At 45.5% G+C, this 18,066-nt stretch overlaps 1 protein-coding gene across 6 annotated transcripts in view; it reads right to left on the reverse strand.

The window, feature by feature from the left end:
• The window catches only part of FBXW5 (F-box and WD repeat domain containing 5), a 68,667-nt gene that overhangs the window by 44,326 nt on the left and 6,275 nt on the right, over positions 1-18,066 (reverse strand). For all 6 annotated transcript variants that reach the window (XR_003858181.1, XR_003858182.1, XM_029612337.1 and 3 more), the window contains exons 3-5: positions 11,604-11,761; positions 4,829-5,003; positions 3,213-3,361 (exon numbers count right to left, since the gene is read on the reverse strand). Coding sequence is in view for 4 of the 6 variants with exons in the window: in XM_029612337.1 (XP_029468197.1) it covers positions 3,213-3,361; positions 4,829-5,003; positions 11,604-11,761 (482 nt within the window). In the remaining 2 variants the exon portion in view is untranslated. The remainder of the gene's footprint in view (positions 1-3,212; positions 3,362-4,828; positions 5,004-11,603; positions 11,762-18,066) is intronic.

The raw sequence follows: 18,066 nt of genomic DNA on the forward strand, positions 1-18,066 counted from the left end.
AAGTCTAAGAAGTAAGATGGGAGAATTAGAATGTATAGCAGTGAATGATGACATAGACTTAATTGGCATCTCAGAGACATGGTGGAAGGACGACAACTAATGGGACAGTGCTATACCGGGGTACAAATTATATCGCAATAACAGAGAGGAGCACCAGGGAGGCGGTGTGGTGCTTTATGTCCGGGATGGCATAGAGTCCAACAGGATAAACATCCTGCATGAGACTAAATGCACAATTGAATCTTTATGGGTAGAAATCCCTTGTGTGTCGGGGAAGATTATAGTGATAGGAGTATACTACCGTCCACCTGGTCAAGGTGGTGAGATTGACAGTGAAATGCTAAGAGAAATTAGGGAAGCTAACCAAACTGGTAGTGCGGTAATAATGGGAGACTTCAATTACCCCGATATTGACTGGGATATGTATCATTGGGACACGCTAGAGAGATAAAGTTCCTGGATGGAATAAATGATAGCTTTATGGAGCAATTGGTTCAGGAACTGACGAGAGAGGGAGCAATTTTAGATCTAATTCTCAGTGGAGAACAGGATTTGGTGAGAGAGGTAACAGTGGTGGGGCCGCTTGGCAATAGTGATCATAATATGATCAAATTTGATTTAATGACTGGAAGGGGGACAGTAAGCAAATCCACGGCTCTCGTGCTAAACTTTCAAAAGGGAAACTTTGATAAAATGAGAAAAATAGAAAAAAAACTGAAAGGAGCAGCTACAAAAGTAAGAAGTGTGCAAGAGGCATGGTCATTGTTAAAAAATACCATCCTAGAAGCACAATCCAGATGTATTCCACACATTAAGAAAGGTGGAAAGAAGGCATGGCATGGTTAAAAGGGGAGGTGAAAGAAGCTATTTTAGCCAAAAGATCTTCATTCAAAAATTGGAAGAAGGATTCAACAGAAGAAAATAGGATAATGCATAAACATTGGCAAGTTAAATGTAAGACATTTATTTATTTATTTATTTAACATTTTTCTATACCGACCTTCAAGGTTGAATACCATATCAGGTCGGTTTACATTGAACAGGGGTAGAACAGTATAACATAACGTAACATAAGGAACAACTTTTTTATAATTAGCGGAGACAAAAGCAGAGAAGCAAAAGTTACATAATAACAAGGACCTTGAACTTGGAAGCTGGTTCAGCTGGAAAAGAGAAGCCTTAAGAGTGTATTAAATTAAATACATTGTGAAATGTCTGAGCCTGGTCTAGAGCTAGTTAGCTTATTAATGATAAGACAGGCTAAGAGAGAATTTGAAAAGAAGTTGGCCGTAGAGGCAAAAACTCACAGTAAAAACTTTAAAAAATATATCCGAAGCAGAAAGCCTGTGAGGGAGTCAGTTGGACCATTAGATGATCAAGGGGTTAAAGGGGCACTTAGAGAAGATAAGGCGATCGCGGAAAGATTAAATGATTTATTTTCTTCGGTGTTTACTGAAGAGGATGTTGGGGAGGTACCCGTAGTGGAAAAGGTTTTCATGGGTAATAATTCAGATGGACTGAACCAAATCACGGTGAACCTAAAAGATGTAGTAGACCTGATTGACAAACTGAAGAGTAGTAAATCACCTGGACCGGATGGTATACACCCCAGAGTTCTGAAGGAACTAAAAAATGAAATTTCAGACCTATTAGTAAAAATTTGTAACCTGTCATTAAAATCATCCATTGTACCTGAAGACTGGAGGATAGCTAATGTAACCCCCATATTTAAAAAGGGCTCCAGGGGTGATCCGGGAAACTACAGACCGGTTAGCCTGACTTCAGTGCCAGGAAAAATAGTGGAAAGTATTCTAAACACCAAAATCACAGAACATATAGAAAGACATGGTTTAATGGAACAAAGTCAGCATGACTTTACCCAAGGCAAGTCTTGCCTCACAAATCTGCTTCACATTTTTGAAAGAGTTAATAAACATGTGGATAAAGGTGAACCTGTAGATGTAGTGTACTTGGATTTTCAGAAGGCATTTGACAAAGTTCCTCATGAGAAGCTTCTAGAAAAAATAAAAAGTCATGGGATAGGTGGCGATATCCTTTCGTGGATTACAAACTTGCTAAAAGACAGGAAAAAAGAGAGTAGGATTAAATGGACAATTTTCTCAGTGGAAGGGAGTGGGCAGTGGAGTGCTTCAGGGATCTATATTGGGACCCTTACTTTTCAATATATTTATAAATGATCTGGAAAGAAATACGATAAGTGAGGTAATCATATTTGCAGATGATACAAAATAGTTCAGAGTAGTTAAATCACAAGCAGATTGTGATAAATTGCAGGAAGACCTTGTGAGGCTGGAAAATTGGGCATCAAAATGGCAGATGAAATTTAATGTAGACAAGTGCAAGGTGATGCATATAGGGAAAAATAACCCATGCTATAGTTACACAATGTTAGGTTCCATATTAGGTGCTACTACCCAAGAAAGAGATCTAGGCGTCATAGTGGATAACACATTGAAATCGTCGGTTCAGTGTGCTGTGCGGCAGTCAAAAAAGCAAACAGAATGTTGAGAATTATTAGAAAGGGAATGGTGACTAAAACAGAAAATGTCATAATGCCTCTGTATCGCTCCATGGTGAGACCGCACCTTGAATACTGTGTACAATTCTGGTCACCGCATCTCAAGATATAGATGTGATGGAGAAGGTACAGAGAAGGGCAACCAAAATGATAAAGGGGATGGAACAGCTCCCCTATGAGGAAAGGCTGAAGAGGTTAGGGCTGTTCAGCTTGGAGAAGAGACGACTGAGGGGGGGGGGATATGATAGAAGTCTTTAAGACCATGAGAGGTCTTGAACGAGTAGATGTGAATCAGTTATTTAAACTTTCGAATAATAGATGGACTAGGGGGCATTAGTTAGCAAGTTGCACATTTAAGACTAATTGAAGAAAACATTTTTTCACTCAATGCACAATAAAGCTCTGGAATTTGTTGCCAGAGGATGTGGTTAGTACAGTTAGTGTAGCTGGGTTCAAAAAAGGTTTGGATAAGTTCATGGAGGAGAAGTCCATTAACGGCTATCAAGTTTACTTAGAGAATAGCCACTGCTATTAATTGCATCAGTAGCATGGGATCTTCTTAGTGTTTGGGTAATTGCCAGGTTCTTATGGCTTGGTTTGGCCTCTGTTGGAAACAGGATGCTCCAGCATGGCAATTTCTTATGTTCTTATATTCTTAGATCCCCCAACTCACCTGGAAGGCATTGTTCAACCACAGCACAGAGCAGGAGGTGATCCGGCCAATGCGATGCAAGTTCCCAGAGATCAGGTTGGTCTCATTCAGCCAGCAGCCAAATACATCGTATGGTTTGTTCCTCACCCGTGAAAGCAGTGTGAAATTCTCTACAGAGCAGGGTAGGACAAGAGAGCACAAAGGTTACACAGAGTATATGAAGACCAGGGAGAGGCAGGTGGCAGCCTACTACTTTCCCAATGTCCTGGGCTATTCATCTCTCCAGTCCCAGATAAATTTCAGAGTCCCAAAGCCCTACCAAAATTATAAACTCTGCCATAAGAGTGAATTTTACCACCATCAAAAAGGAGGTTACAAAATGTCAGAGTTTAACATTCCTTTGTTTCATTATTTGTATAAACATAATAAAGCAGCTTCTGTTAGTCTTGCGAAAATGATGAAAGAAAAAGCAGAAACATGTAGTCATACTGTCCCAGCATACATCAAAATATTTGTTACACAAGATATACATTGTCCCACAAGGACAAGGGATCATGAGATGAAGTGATGTTGGAAGGAGGGCAAAAACAAGGAATGCTGGACTTGCTTATCAGCAGAGGCGATACCAACAAAACAATGGCGAAATTCAAGAATATTAAGGACAGACACAGAGGGCAAAGGAAGAAGATATCAGAGATTGAGTAGGGTCTCTGATGACACAGTAGGAAGTGTCTAGGTGGGCCAAAAACTACTGTGCTACTATGTTATTCTCACCAGAATGACTGCAAACTAATAAACCTGTACAATTATAAAGAAACTTGATGAGGTGGCTTGGGGATGCTTCAGATTCTGGTAGCTTTGGCCAAAAGAATATTATTAATACCCCCCAGTGTTAAGTGCACCTCATTTAACTGCCATGAAATTCTGCCAACTGTGCCAGGATGTGAATCCAAATGCCAAAAAGATGTAATTGACAAGAACAAATCCACTGTACAGCTTAGGAGTAGGGTTTCTAATTATTATTTTTGTCATAAATCAGTACCAAATAAGAACTTTATTCTCTTCTGGCTATGCCAATTCAAGGATAGATAACTCCGGTCCTCAACAGCTACAAACAGGCTCGGTATCCAGGGTTACCAAAACATGAAAATTAATTGGATTTTTTAAGTAAGTGTACGCAAATATAACTGACAAATGCACACCATGGAAATCCTGAAAACCTGACCTCTTTGTGACTTCTCACGACCGCAGTTGCCTGCACCCATGCTAGTTAATAAGAACATAAGAAAATGCCATACTGGGTCAGACCAAGGGTCCATCAAGCCCAGCATCCTGTTTCCAACAGTGGCCAATCCAGGCCATAAGAACCTGGCAAGAACCCAAAAACTAAGTTTACCTCACTTGCTACTTTGGAAGGGCTCACCCACAGACCCCAGTTCATGTCATCTGAGATCCAAACTAGCGGGAACTAAACCCGCCAAACCAATCAGTTTCTAAATTTATCAATGTATACACAAAGGAGCAGATTTCACATCCAGTTTTATCAGTCATTTCTTTTAACTAAATTATTTCAGCACAAATTTGCCTCAAATATAAAGATGGACAGCATGCAATTCAAAAAGAAATGAGAAAATTACCCAAACTAATAACGGCAATCTCTCCAGATGAGGAATTGTGTGGCCCCACAAAAACTCCCGACACCAGCAGCAGGGAGTCGTCAGCATTAAACTGTGAGAACTGGGTGTAGCTCCAGTTGTAAGGCCTCATGTTGGAACTATGCAGCAGTGAAATGATCAGATCATTGTTCCAAATCTGAGGGGGAGAGACAGAGGGGACGTGATGAGCAAAGAAGATATTCACTGATTCATTCCCCTGGGACAAGCACAAGGGATTTCTGAAGAAATGGAAAGGACTGAGAAATTAATGCTTACCTGATTTCCTTTTCTTTAGGACAGTCAGATGAATCCAGAACAAGTGGGTTATGCATTCCTACCAGCAGATGGAGATGGAGCAAACTGATATCACAGTATATACACCTCTGCCAGTATTTTCTTCAAAAGCAACTTGATTAAAAATAGACAACCATGTCAATACTCAGCTAACAGGCAACACTGAGCTCAGAAAAAAAGGTAATAACATTAGTCTAGGGACTGGAGTCACTTACTAGTAATCCCAGTAACTCGTAGGCACATAGGAGAAGCAATATGCAATCATTCAGCAGCCAAGGGAGGGAAGCTGGATTCATGTGACTGTCCTAAAGAAAAGGAAATTATCAATAAGTAGTAATTTCTCATTTCTTAGCATCTAGTCAGATGAATCCAGAACCACTAGGATGTACCCAAGCTACTCCCGAATAGGGCGGAAGGCTGCCCGCGGTCCAGTCAAAATTGCACAAAGGCCATATCCTTCCAGGCCTGAACATCCAGACGATAGTACGTGGAAAAGGTGTGTAAAGAGGACCACGTTGCAGCTCGGCAAATGTCGACGGGAGACAACAATATAACATCTGCCCATGACACTGCCTGAGCCCAAATGGAATGAGATCTAACCTAGCTAAGTAACAGCTTCCCAGCATCCATGTATGCAGCCGTGACTAACTCCTTAATCAAACAAGTTATTGTTGCCCGCGAGGCTGGCTCTCCCTGTCTAGTACCACCATGAAGGACAAACAGGCAAAGGCCCAGTGACCTTCAGATACCTGACAATATGCCTCTTGACATCCAATGGCCGCAACAGACGATACTCCTCTACATCTCTCTCCCTGTCCAGAGATGGCAGAGAGATGGCCTGATTCAAGTGAAACTCAGAGATCACTTTCAGTAAAAAGGAAGGAACAGTATGCAGCTGTACCGCTCCTGAAGTCACCTGGAGAAACGGTTCCTGTGAAGACAAGGCCTGCAGCTCAGAAACCCTATGAACAGAACAAATTTCTACAAGGAATGCCATTATCAAGGTCACAAACCGCAAGGACAGAGTACATAGCGGTCTAAACGTAGGGCCTGCCAAAAAAAACCAAAACCAAATTGAGACTCCATAGGGGCACCGGAAACTGCAAAGGAAGATGAAGATGATTCACTCCTTTCAGAAAACGGGCCACATCAGGATGAGCCGACAAGGATCCACCTTTGACCAGATCCCTGAAACAGGTGAGAGCAGCTACTTGCACTTTTAAGGAATTAAGGGCCAAGCCTTTATTCAAGCCATCCTGCAAAAATTCCAAAATGAGCGGGACTTTAACTAAGGAAGAAAGAGTATGTCATACCTCACACAAGGCCTCAAAAACTCTCCAAATCTGCACATAGGCCAAGGAAGTGGAGAACTTTCTAGCTCTTATGAAGGTGGACATCACTGCCGCAGAGTATCCACATTTCAGCAAGTGAGCCCTTTCAAGGGCTATACCATAAGCCAAAATTGAGTTGGATCTTTGTGAATAACAGATCCCTGTTGCAACAGGGTCCTGTGCGCCAAAAAGGCGAATCCACCAGGAGCCTTCGCAGATCTGCATACCACGGTCACCTGGGCCAAACTGGACCAACCAGAAGCACCATCCCTCTGTGGAGTTCAATCCTCTGAATCAATCTCCTAACATGGGCCATGAAAGAAAGGCATACAAGCAATTTGCCTTCCGGCCACTCCTGCACTAGGACATCGATTCCCAATTAATGCGAGTCCCTTCTGCAGCTGAAGAATCAAGGAGCTTTCGCATTGTGCAAAGTCACCAACAGGAACGGGAGACCCCAGCGATCCCGAATCAAATGAAACGCGTTGTCTGATAACACCCACTTCTGAGTCCAGACTCTCCCTGCTGAGAAAGTCTGATCATAGTTGTCTCTGCCCGTAATATGCGCTGCTGAGATCATCTGGAGATGTACCTCTGCCCATTCCATAAGTACAGCTATTGCTTGCAACACTTGTTGGCTCTTGGTACATCCCTGCCGATTGATGTAAGCCACAGTCTTTGTATTGACTGTCATTATTTGGACCAATCGGCCCTTCAGCCTGTCGCCGACTGTAAACATGTCAACTGGACCGCCCTGGCTTCCAGCCAATTGATGTGCCAGACAGACTTTTCTGCACTTCAGCGCCTTTGCGCCGTCAGCTCCTGACAGTGAGCTCCCCAATCAAGGAGACTTGCATATATTGTCATTACTTGCCTGTCCATTGGAGATAGCGAAACCCCCCGACGTAAATGATCCGCCTGCAGCCACCACTGCAGTTGGGAGGAGTCCTCCATCAGCAGATGAAGCCGAATCGAATAATCTTGAGCCTGCAGATTCCACAGAGACTGCAGGGAGCGCTGCAGAGGACACATATGTGCCCTCACCCATGGTATCACTTCCAGGGTCGCAGTCATCAGACCAAGGACTTCTAGATAAGACCACAGTCGGGCGCAGAGTGTTCAACAACAGACGGAGGTGAGCTAGCAACTTCTGAATATGAGCTTCAGTAAGGAGCACCTTGCCCAGCTTTGTGTCGAACCAAACCTCCAGGAATTCCAGCAACTGAGTAGGCTGAAGACTGCTCTTGGCTACGTTCATCACCCAGTCGAGCTCCTGCAACAGGGAAATCACCTTGCGAGTCACCAGGTGGCTCTCTTCCACCAACTTGGCACGAATCAGCCAGTCGTCCAAATATGGGTGCATTAGGATGCCATCCTCTCTCAACTCTGCCACAACTACCACCATTACCTTGGAGAAGGTCCTGAGAGCAGTGGCCAGACCAAAGGGCAGCGCCAAAAACTGAAAGTGGCGTCCCATAACTGTGAACCTCAGGAAGCATTGATGTTCTAGTTGGATGGGAATGTGGAGATATGCCTGGACAGATCCAGAGAGGTCAGAAATTCACCCAACTGCACAGCCATTATCACCGCGCGCAGTGTCTCCATGCAAAAATGCTTCAATCACAGATGACAGTTGATGCCTTTGAGATCCAGGATGGGACAAAAAGAGCCCTCCTTCTTTGGCACAACGAAATAAATGGAATATCGCCCTGTATTTTCTTGAGACAAGGGCACCGGGACCACAGCTCTCAGACTGAGGAGCCTTGCCAATGTAACTCCACTGCCTGCTTCTTCTGAGGGGAGTGGTAGGAAGCTTCCATGAAAAGGTCCTGAGGAAAACTGTGAAACTCCAATAAGTATCCTTCTCGTATCACTTCCAGGACCCACTGATCCGATGTGATCTCGATTCACTTCTGATAAAAGAGAGAGAGGCGACCCCCTATCTCCTGTTTCTGGGGGTGGGTCGGGAAACCTTCATTGGGAGGTTCAGGAGGGTCTACCACCCGAGCCTGCACCTCATCTGGGTTGTCGGGGACAAAAGGACTGAAACCTACTGAAGGGTCAAGACCTCTGAAAAGTCACTCCTCTAAAGGGTCAAAAATGCTTGGATCCTCTGTCACAACCTCTCTTGATAATGGAGCACTATGCCCGCTTCTTATCCTCTGGCAAACGAGGAACCGAAGATTCACCCCACTTACTGGCCAGTTTCTCCAGCTTGCTGCCAAACAAAAGAGCTGTTAAAGGGCAATTTGGTGAGATTAGCCTTGGAGGTCACATCAGCCGACCAATTTCTGAACCATAATTGAAGCCTAGCCGCTACTATCAAAGCCACACCTCTGGCTGAAGTGCGAACCAAATCACAGCCCACATCTGCCAAGAAGGTAGCAGCTGATTCCATAACTGCTCTGGGATTTACTCCAGAGTCATCAACCTCCTGAGAGAGAAGCAAACAAGAGTGAGCCACCAAGGAACAACAAGAAGCGATCTGCAAGGTCATTGCCACGGCTTCAAATGCCTGCTAAAGGATAGTCTCAATCTTTCTATAATGAGCATCCTTCAAGACCGCTCCTCCTTTCACGGGAATAGTGGTCCGCTTGGAGACTGCATATACAAGTTCCTCCACCTTCAGAAAACGTAAGCGCTCTCTTACCATTGGATCCAAAATCTGAACCCCTTTGAAATTAGCCTCTGGGGCACCCCACTCAAGGTCAATCAATTCTTGAATGATTCCAGCACGGGGAAAAAAACAAGAGGCCTTATACAAGGAAACCAAAATGGGATTTCTCTTGGGCTCAGAAGCTGCCTCAAGAACTCAAAGGATCATTAAGGTCTGGGAAATCAGAGCTGGCAATTCCTCTCTATGAAAGAACCGCAATATAGTTCTATATGGCTTCAATCGGGGGGAATTTCCCTATCCTCAAGAGAGGCTGGATTGGTGTCATCTGTGCCATCCAGATCTCCATCCAGAGGACTCGCTGCCATTCTAGGAGTACTCCAGTGCTGAACAGAAGATCCAGACAAGGTTCCCACCTGTGCCTCTGCTCTAGGAGCATGGGACAAGGCTGAGGACTGTGTCTGAAGAAAGAATTGCAAAACCTGGAAAAATTCTACCTATGAAAAAGTAGAAGCATCAAGACCGGGAAGTACCTGAGGAGACTCACTGAGCTACCTTCCCCTGCTGAGGAACCAATTAGAGGAGTTCCAAAATCAGGCAGCCCCATCTGGCTGGGAAGAACCGGACTTAGTGAAATTAGAGGAACACAATTACCCTGAGCCTCCAAACAGTGCTGGCACAAATCAGCGGGCACTCCTAGCTGAGACGCCCGAATATGACAAGCAGTGCACAGAGAAGGACGCTTAGGCTTCTTAGGTACAGGTGCCACAATGGCCAACAATGCACTGAGTGGCGGGCAGAGGCGCACATCTAGCTTTTTTTTTTTTTATATATAGGCGCTAAACTAGGCACCCAAAAATTATTCATCAGACACTTAGGCACGTTCTCCTAGGCCAAAAATTAAGTGCACAGTAACACTTGCACGCACAGGCAAGCACATGGCCACTCCACGTCGCCTAACGTGGGCACTCAGATTACAAGGCCCTACTGTGCGCCCAAAAACTGGGCCCACAACCTGGATGTACAGCAAGATGCACACGCTGGATGGACAAGCCTGTACAGGGCAGCCTCAGAAAGCGCGTGAAATGCCATTGCGGCCTACCATGCGGTGTGCAGTGAGAAGCCTCGGAGTGGGGCCTAGCCTAAGGAGGCTGCTCAACCCACCAGGCTGCCCACGTCTCTCGACCTCCCACGGTGTGGAATGCATGTCAAACCGGCATGCTGAGCATGGAGATTGGGGGAGGAGGAAGCCCTGCAGAATAAAAAAACCTCTTAATCACCTCAGGAATTCTTAACAGGGGGAACTATCATTTGGTATCACCACAAGAGAGCGGGGTGAGTTGTCTTTCCTTAATTCTCCTTTTCTTTAAAATGAAGCAATCCCCAGTGGGGAGATGCATGTTCACCATCTATTGGAGACGGAGAATACTGGCAGGCTGATGTAACTGCAGGAGTGTACATACTATGATGTCAGTTTGCTCTGTCTCCATCTGCTGGTAGAAATGCATAACCCACTTGTACTGGATTCATCTGACTGGATGCTAAGCAATTATTTATTTGATTTATATTCCACCTTTCAGACACTTCAAAGCAGATTACATTCAGGTATTGCGGGTATCTCCCTATCTCCAGAGAAGCATTTGGTGTGGATGGGCCAGCTAGATAAGCCGTGTGGTTTTTTTTTCTGCCATCACGCTCTATGAGAAAGTCAAGGCACACATTGAGCACTATGTTACTGAATGTCACCAATTCATTCCATAGGTCTTGGGAAAGAGAAAGCATATAGTGAACACTAGAGGGATATCACTAGTACATTCCCCCTGGGATAGAGACGACATGCACTGAGCACAGGTGACATTCTACTGAACATCATGGATATGCTCCCTCGGGGGGAGAGAGCTTGTGGGGAACACTAGAGATATCACTGTATTTCACCATGAAAAACAGGGCACACTGAGTTCTGGAGGCCCTAGTCACTACTCAAATTCCTCAAGCTTGGAGTTCAGATGGTAGCACTTATTGAGCACAGTATTAGAACGTATTCAGTGGATATACAGAATGCATAGTAAGGAAGAGTAGCTGAAGACAAGAGTAACAAAGCTGGACTGCTCTAGGAGTATTCAGCTGGGTTTCCCTACATTGGTCCTCAGGAACCCAACCAGGTCTGATTTTCAAGATGACCCAAAAAATATTAATAAATTAATAAAAATATTTGTACATGTGTATCTAAAAACAGATTAATTTGCTCATTTTGATTTCCCTGAAAACCAGATGTGATTAAGGGCCCTGAGGACAAAATCTGTGAAACCCTGGCTTGGAAAGATTATTAAATAATATTTTTTCAAGCTTGTAAAGTAACTTAGCACATGGAGGATGGATGGAGGGGGGGCTCTGAACTACAAAGTGACTTATTTCAGCTCAATGTGTCAGACACTCTATTTAAGAGCTTTCCATGGTCTTCAGCCTTTGGCTCCCTCCCCTCACCTCCACTCCCCAATATTTCCTGGTAGTGCTTTACCTTCACAGTGCAGTCTTTTGAGCAAGATGCAAACAGGTACCCATTGTGGGAAAAGCTGAGGTGCAGGACCTGGTCACTGTGCTCCGTCAGTGTTTGCACTTTGATGCAGGGAATGGTATCATAAAGCCGTCTGAACTCCTCATACCAGGACACCGCTTCTGAGAGTTAGAAAGTAAAAACTACTCACGTGCGAGTTAAAACAAAGCATTACCACAAGAGATGTTGCTACAGGGTGGCAAGTGCCCCCCCTTTGCCATCCCAATCTCGACTAGCACCTGTAAGCCAGTTCAGCTGTTGCTTCTGCCATCGGCATGTCTTACTTCCTTCCTCCTGCTTGTAGCTGCTCAGTTGAAAACAACATTGTTTGGACTGTGGGTCCACACTGTACAAACTGGTGATGTCTGAACTGCACAGGGCTGGGTCCCGACGCCTGGGCCTAGGCCAGGGCCCAGGCCCAATGCTGGGGCCAAGTCCGGAGGCCAAGTTCCGACACCTGTTACACAGAGAAGACTCAGAGCTGGGCTTTCATTCACGGCCTCCTAATGTTTTGCTACACATTTAATCCCATCCCTCAAAGTCTTGTAGTGATGTAAGAGCTAAGGAGAAATGACTACTTACCTGATAATTTCCTTTCCTCTAATGAGACAGGCCAATCCCCACCAGTGGGTTATACACCTTAGCCAGCAGGTGGAGACAGAGTAAGAAGCTGCCATCACAGATATATAATCCTGCCTCAACATCAGCCCACCAGTATCCTCTGGAAAAGCCAAACTGTGGACAAAATGATTAAAGTAAAAAATGATTAACAATAATCAACCTCTCAAGCTTTCAACCAATAGGGAATACAGAGCTCAGCCAAAAGAATAAACAAATTCAATAAACTGAGGGGCTGGTTAAGCCACTTACCAGTCTTCAAACAAATAGCAGGAACAACACTCTACAATGTCCGCACCGAACAGTGAACCAAAGGTAAAAATGCAGCAGCTGAGGGCGGGTCGGGGGTTGGCCTGCTCTCATTAGAGGAAATGAAATTTTCGGGTAAGTAGTAATTTCTCCAAAGCTACTCCCAAACAGGGTGGGAAGCTGACCATGGTCCAGTCAACACCGCCCGCACAAATACGGTGTCCTCCCGAGCCCACACATCCATGCGGTAATGCTGGGAAAAGGTCTGCAATGATGACAGCTGTCACTGCTCAGCAAATCTCAACAGGCAACAATAATCTAAGTTCCGCCCACGTTACCGCCTGAGCCCTCATGGAATACACTCTAATTTGCTTTGGCAAAGAATCTCTGCAGGCACAGAGGCAGCCGTAATGACCTCCTTAACCCAATGGGTTGTAGTCACGAGTGCTGCTGAAACATCCTGTTTACCACCACCATGGAGCACAAACAGGTGAACAGACTTCCGTACAGATTTAGTAAACTCCAAGTAACACAGCAAATGTCGCTTGACATCCAAGGTATGCAAAAGAAGATACAATACTTTTCTCTCTGTCCCTGTCCAATGTAAGCAGAGAAATGGACTGATTCAAATGAAACTCTAAAACTACTTTTGGCAAAAATAAGGGCACAGTCTGAAGCTGTACCACTCCCGGAGTCATATGCAGAAAAAGCTTACGGCAAGGGCCTGCAGTTCGGAAACCCAACATGCGGAACAGATTGCCACCAGAAAAACTGTCTTCCAGTTAAGCAGCCGCAAGGAAAGACCACACAGCGGCCGAAAGGTCGGACATGCCAAGAATTCCAGGACCAGATTAAGGTCCCATAGAGGCACCGAAGCCACAAAGGAGGACAAAGATGCTTAACTGCCTTCAAGAAACAGAATATATCAGGATGGGAAGACAAAGGCCCACCACTGACTCATCCCTTATAATAAGTGAGGTGCTGCCACTTGAACCTTCAAGGTGTTAAGGGCCAGTCCTTTATTTTGCAATTCTTACAGGATGGATTACATAAAGGGAATACCCACCTTGAGAGGCTGAGAAACTTGCTCAGTACACCAGGCCTCGAAAACTCTCCAAACTCTAACATAGGCCAGAGATGTATTTCTGGCCTGAAGCAAGTGGAAATCACAGCAGGCGAATAACCACGTTTCAACAACCCAGCCCTCTCAATGGCCAAACTGTAAGACAAAATCAATCCAGATCCTCGTGTAGAATAGGTCCCTGCCACAACAGATCCTTCTGCGGTGGTAGCCTGAGGGGACTGCCCACTAGCAGTCTCTGCAGATTGGCATATCGAAATCATTCAAATCCCAAATTATACTCAAAAACAACCAGAAAATAGAACTAGCGGAAAAAGTAAGGAATCTTGGAATAATAATGGACCCCGAAATTAATCTAAAACAACACATATCGCTAAAAGTAAAAGAAGGCTATGCTAAACTCATGATCCTCAGAAAACTTAAACCATTACTAACTCCTGCAGATTTCAGAACAGTGCTTCAGGCACTAGTTTTCGCCAGTACCGATTACTGTAATGCACTTTTTCTAGGACTCCCAAATACAACAATAAGACCACTTCAAATTCTACAAAACACAGCAGCGAGAATACTAACTGGAAAAAGAAGAGACCATATAACAAACTCTGGCCGAACTTCACCGGCTACCCATAGAACAAAGAATAAAATACAAAGCACTATGCACCATACATAAACTAATACATGATGAAAAAGCAGACTGGCTAAACACTGCACTACGGGTACAAGTACCACACAGGAACCTTCGTTCAGCAAACAAAGCTCTCTTAACCATTCCCTCAGTCAAGACAGCGAGACTAACCCAGGTAAGAGAAAGGGCATTGTCTTTAGCAGGACCCACAATCTGGAACACAATGCCTTTGGAGATCAGATTACAGAGAGACCCCAAAACATTCAAGAGAAGTCTAAAGACATGGCTTTTTAAACAACCTTTTATAAAGAGACCGGAGAATAGAAAATACACTGGAATAAAACAGAAGAGCACCGGCACATAGCACTATTCTTATAAATGTGCATTACAATATATTAACAAATTGAGTACACAATGAATGTAATAATATAACACAGTAAATGTGATTTTTTTGACCTGTAAAAGTACCTTCTAGGTACACCTGGCCAGAAACTACATCACTAAACATTTGTATGTTTTTTTATGATTTAATGTAACCCAAACTTAATGGCACCTGTTAGAATGTACTATAGTACGCTTACTCCAAACTTACTTATGTGCCTACATGTAAACCGTTGCGATGGTATATAACTTAGCGACGGTATAGAAAAGACTTTAAATAAATAAATAAATATCACAGCCTCTGGGACCAATCCGGAGCTAACAAAAGGATGGTGAGGGCTTGACTTGCAATCTTCCGAACGATCCTGCCTATCAGAGGCCAGGGCTAGAAGGCAAAGAGCAGGCTACCGCTTGGCCACACCTGAACGAGCGCATCGATGCCCAGTGCTTTCGGGTCCGTCTGCAACTGAAAAACCGCGGAACTTTCACGTTGTCAGAGTTGTCAGCAAGTCTAGATACGGACAGCTCCTGCGCTCCAATATGAGCTGAAAGGCTCCGTCCAATAGTTACTACTCTCCTGAGTCCAAGTTCCTCCTGCTGAGAAAGTTGGCTCTGACATTGTTCTTTCCGGCAATGTGAGAAGCAGATATGCCTAGCAGATGCTGCTCCGCCCATACCACGAGGACATCTATCTCCTCTGACACCTGTTGACTCTTGGTTTCGCCCTGATTGATGCAGGCCACCATCGTCACATTGTCTGACATTATCCGGTCCGCCCGAGCATCTAGACGCTCAGTGAATTGTAATCACACTAGAAGAACCGCCCGAGTTCCCAATCGGTTGATGCTCCACTGCTGCTCCTCGGCATTCCAGCGAACTTGCACCAATCAACTCCTGACAATAAGCCCCCCCCAACTCAGAAAGCTTGCATCTGTGTGAGCACTAACCAATCCGGCGTCTCCAAGGAAACTCACTTCCTGAGATGATACGCCTGCAACCACCATTGCAATTGGCTGCTTGCCTCCAATGGCAGAAGTCTTACCGCATAGTTTTGCGACTCCAGGCTCCAGCGGGAAAGCAAAACACACTGAAAAGGTCACATATGAGTTCTTGCCCATGGACCTACTTCCTATATGGTGGCCATCAAACCCAGGACCTGTAAAATAAGACCACTCTGTTGGGTGAGCAGGGCTGATCAGGGTACGAATCTGAGCAATCACTTTTTGAATCTGACACTCCGGCAGAAATACTCTGCCCTGTTTCATATCAAAGTGAATGCCGAGATACTCCAGCGTCTGAGATGGCTGTAAGATGCTCTTAAGATAGGTTCACCACCCAGCCTAACTCCTGTAGTAAGAAGACTACCTTGTGAAAGCTCAGAGACTTTCGTCCACGTTCTTGGATCAAATCAACCAGTTGTCCAGATAAGAGTATACCAGAATGCCGTCCTTGCACAAGAACGCTGCTACCACCACCATGACCTTGGAGAAGATCCAGTGGCCAGTCCGAAGGGTAAGGCCTGAAACTAGTAATGGCAATCCAGTATGGCAAACCAGAAGAACCACTGATGTTCCCAGTGAATGGGATTATGCAGATATTCCTCTGTCAGATCCAGAGACGTGAGTAATTCCCCTGATTGTACTGCCATTATGATGGAGCATACAGTTTCCATTCGGAAATGAGTGACCTGAAAATGACGAATGACTCCCTTAAGATCCAGGCTGGATCAAAAGGACCCCTCTTTCTTGGGTACAATAAAATAGATGGAATATTGGCCTATATTTTGCTGCAATTTGGGAATGGGAATCACGGCATTCAGGGCTAATAGACTTCTCAATGGAGTGTTCACTGCTACCCTCTTCTGAGGGGAGTTGCATGAGGATATCATAAAGGCATCTGAAGGAATGTAAAGAAATTCTAAGGCATAGCCATCCCGAATCACTTCTATCTGATGATAGCAAGATAGATGGCTGCCTACCTCCTGTCCTGTGAGGTTGCAAACTTTGATTGAGAAGATTGAGAGGCTTCACTCCCGAAGCCCAAATCTTTCTGAGGCCTATTGGGGGGAAAGGACTGAGACCTACCGAAGGGAAGGGATCTCTGAGAAGATGCTCCCCCTATAAGGATGAAATCGCTTATAGTCACGAAAGCGGCCACTTGCCTGAGAGGGCCGAGAAGCCGGCTTTTTAATCCTCTGGCAAATGAGGGACCTGGGCTTCCCTGCATTTATTTCCCATCTTTTCGAACTCATTGCCAAACAAAAGGGAACCCTTGAAGAGCAGCTTGGTGAGATTGGACTTAGAAATAATGTTGGCCTAACAATTACATGGCCACAGCTGCCATCTAGCCACTATTACGGAAGTGACTCCTCTGGCGGCTATTCAATTGTTGATTGACCTTGAATGAAGTGTACCAGAATAGACCTTTATAGGGGGGCATGCCTTGTTGGGTTTATACCCCTTGGATCCGCAGGCTAGAGAGCAGTTGCATTTCCCAAAGGTGAATGCGTTGGTATGCTCTGTTGCTATGCAAACCACCATCCCGGTGGAAGGAGAGGCAGCTCTAAAGAATGCTCCGGATAGGAGGATTGAAGCTATCCTTAAGCAAGCCTTTGAGGCCGTGGCGATGAATTTGCAGATTGCTGTTTTTTGTACTTCATGGCTTGAGCTACCTTGCATCTTTCACAAGACATTCCGCATCAGCCAAGAAGGCAGCCCCCAGTTCTATCAGCGATATGGCTCAGTCAGTACTCGAAGGCGTACCCATCTCGGACAATGTCGAGGACCCACTGGTCCCACGTGATTTTGACCCCTTCCTCGAAGAAAAGGGAAAGGCGGCCACCCAGAAAAGGGACCGAGGAATGGGTCGACTGAACTTCATTGTGTGGCAGGCTTAGGGGTGGAGCACGAGGACTGTCTGTCCTTCAAAGCCTTCGATCCCTCCACAAAAGGGGATGAGGGGCTCCAACTCCTCCCTTTGAAACATGCGGAGGACCCTGGGATCGTCCCCCTCCAGGGGCAGAAGGGTGCTCGCTGAATCAGACGTGAGATCAGGATCCGGAAGAACTGGGGCCACCGGGGGGGATCAGGGAGGGGGGGCCACTCCCGGAACCACCCGCACCCAAAGCGACACCGGAGGCTCCGCGGCTGGGCAGTTAACGGTGCGTGGCATGGAATTTTTGCCGGGGGGGGGCAAAGGGGGGGCCCTTCCCTCTCCTCCTGCAAGCTAGCTAAATAAGATTTGTGCAGGAGAAGGACAAAATCAGAAGAAAAACAGGTCCTGAATTTCCCGGAGTGGGGGGGAGGGGGGGGTCAGGGATCACATCCTGGGGGGCCTCGGGGCTCAAATCGGGGGGAGACTCATGAAAATCTGGCTCCCCAGCCCCAGGCAGCTCTGAAACGGGAACTGCAGAAAAACCCAATATGGCCGCCATTCCCGGGTTTTGCCGACCCGGGAACGGCCTGGCCATGTGT

Source organism: Rhinatrema bivittatum, chromosome 8 (assembly GCF_901001135.1).
Source record: "Rhinatrema bivittatum chromosome 8, aRhiBiv1.1, whole genome shotgun sequence".
Classification (NCBI taxonomy): domain Eukaryota; kingdom Metazoa; phylum Chordata; class Amphibia; order Gymnophiona; family Rhinatrematidae; genus Rhinatrema; species Rhinatrema bivittatum.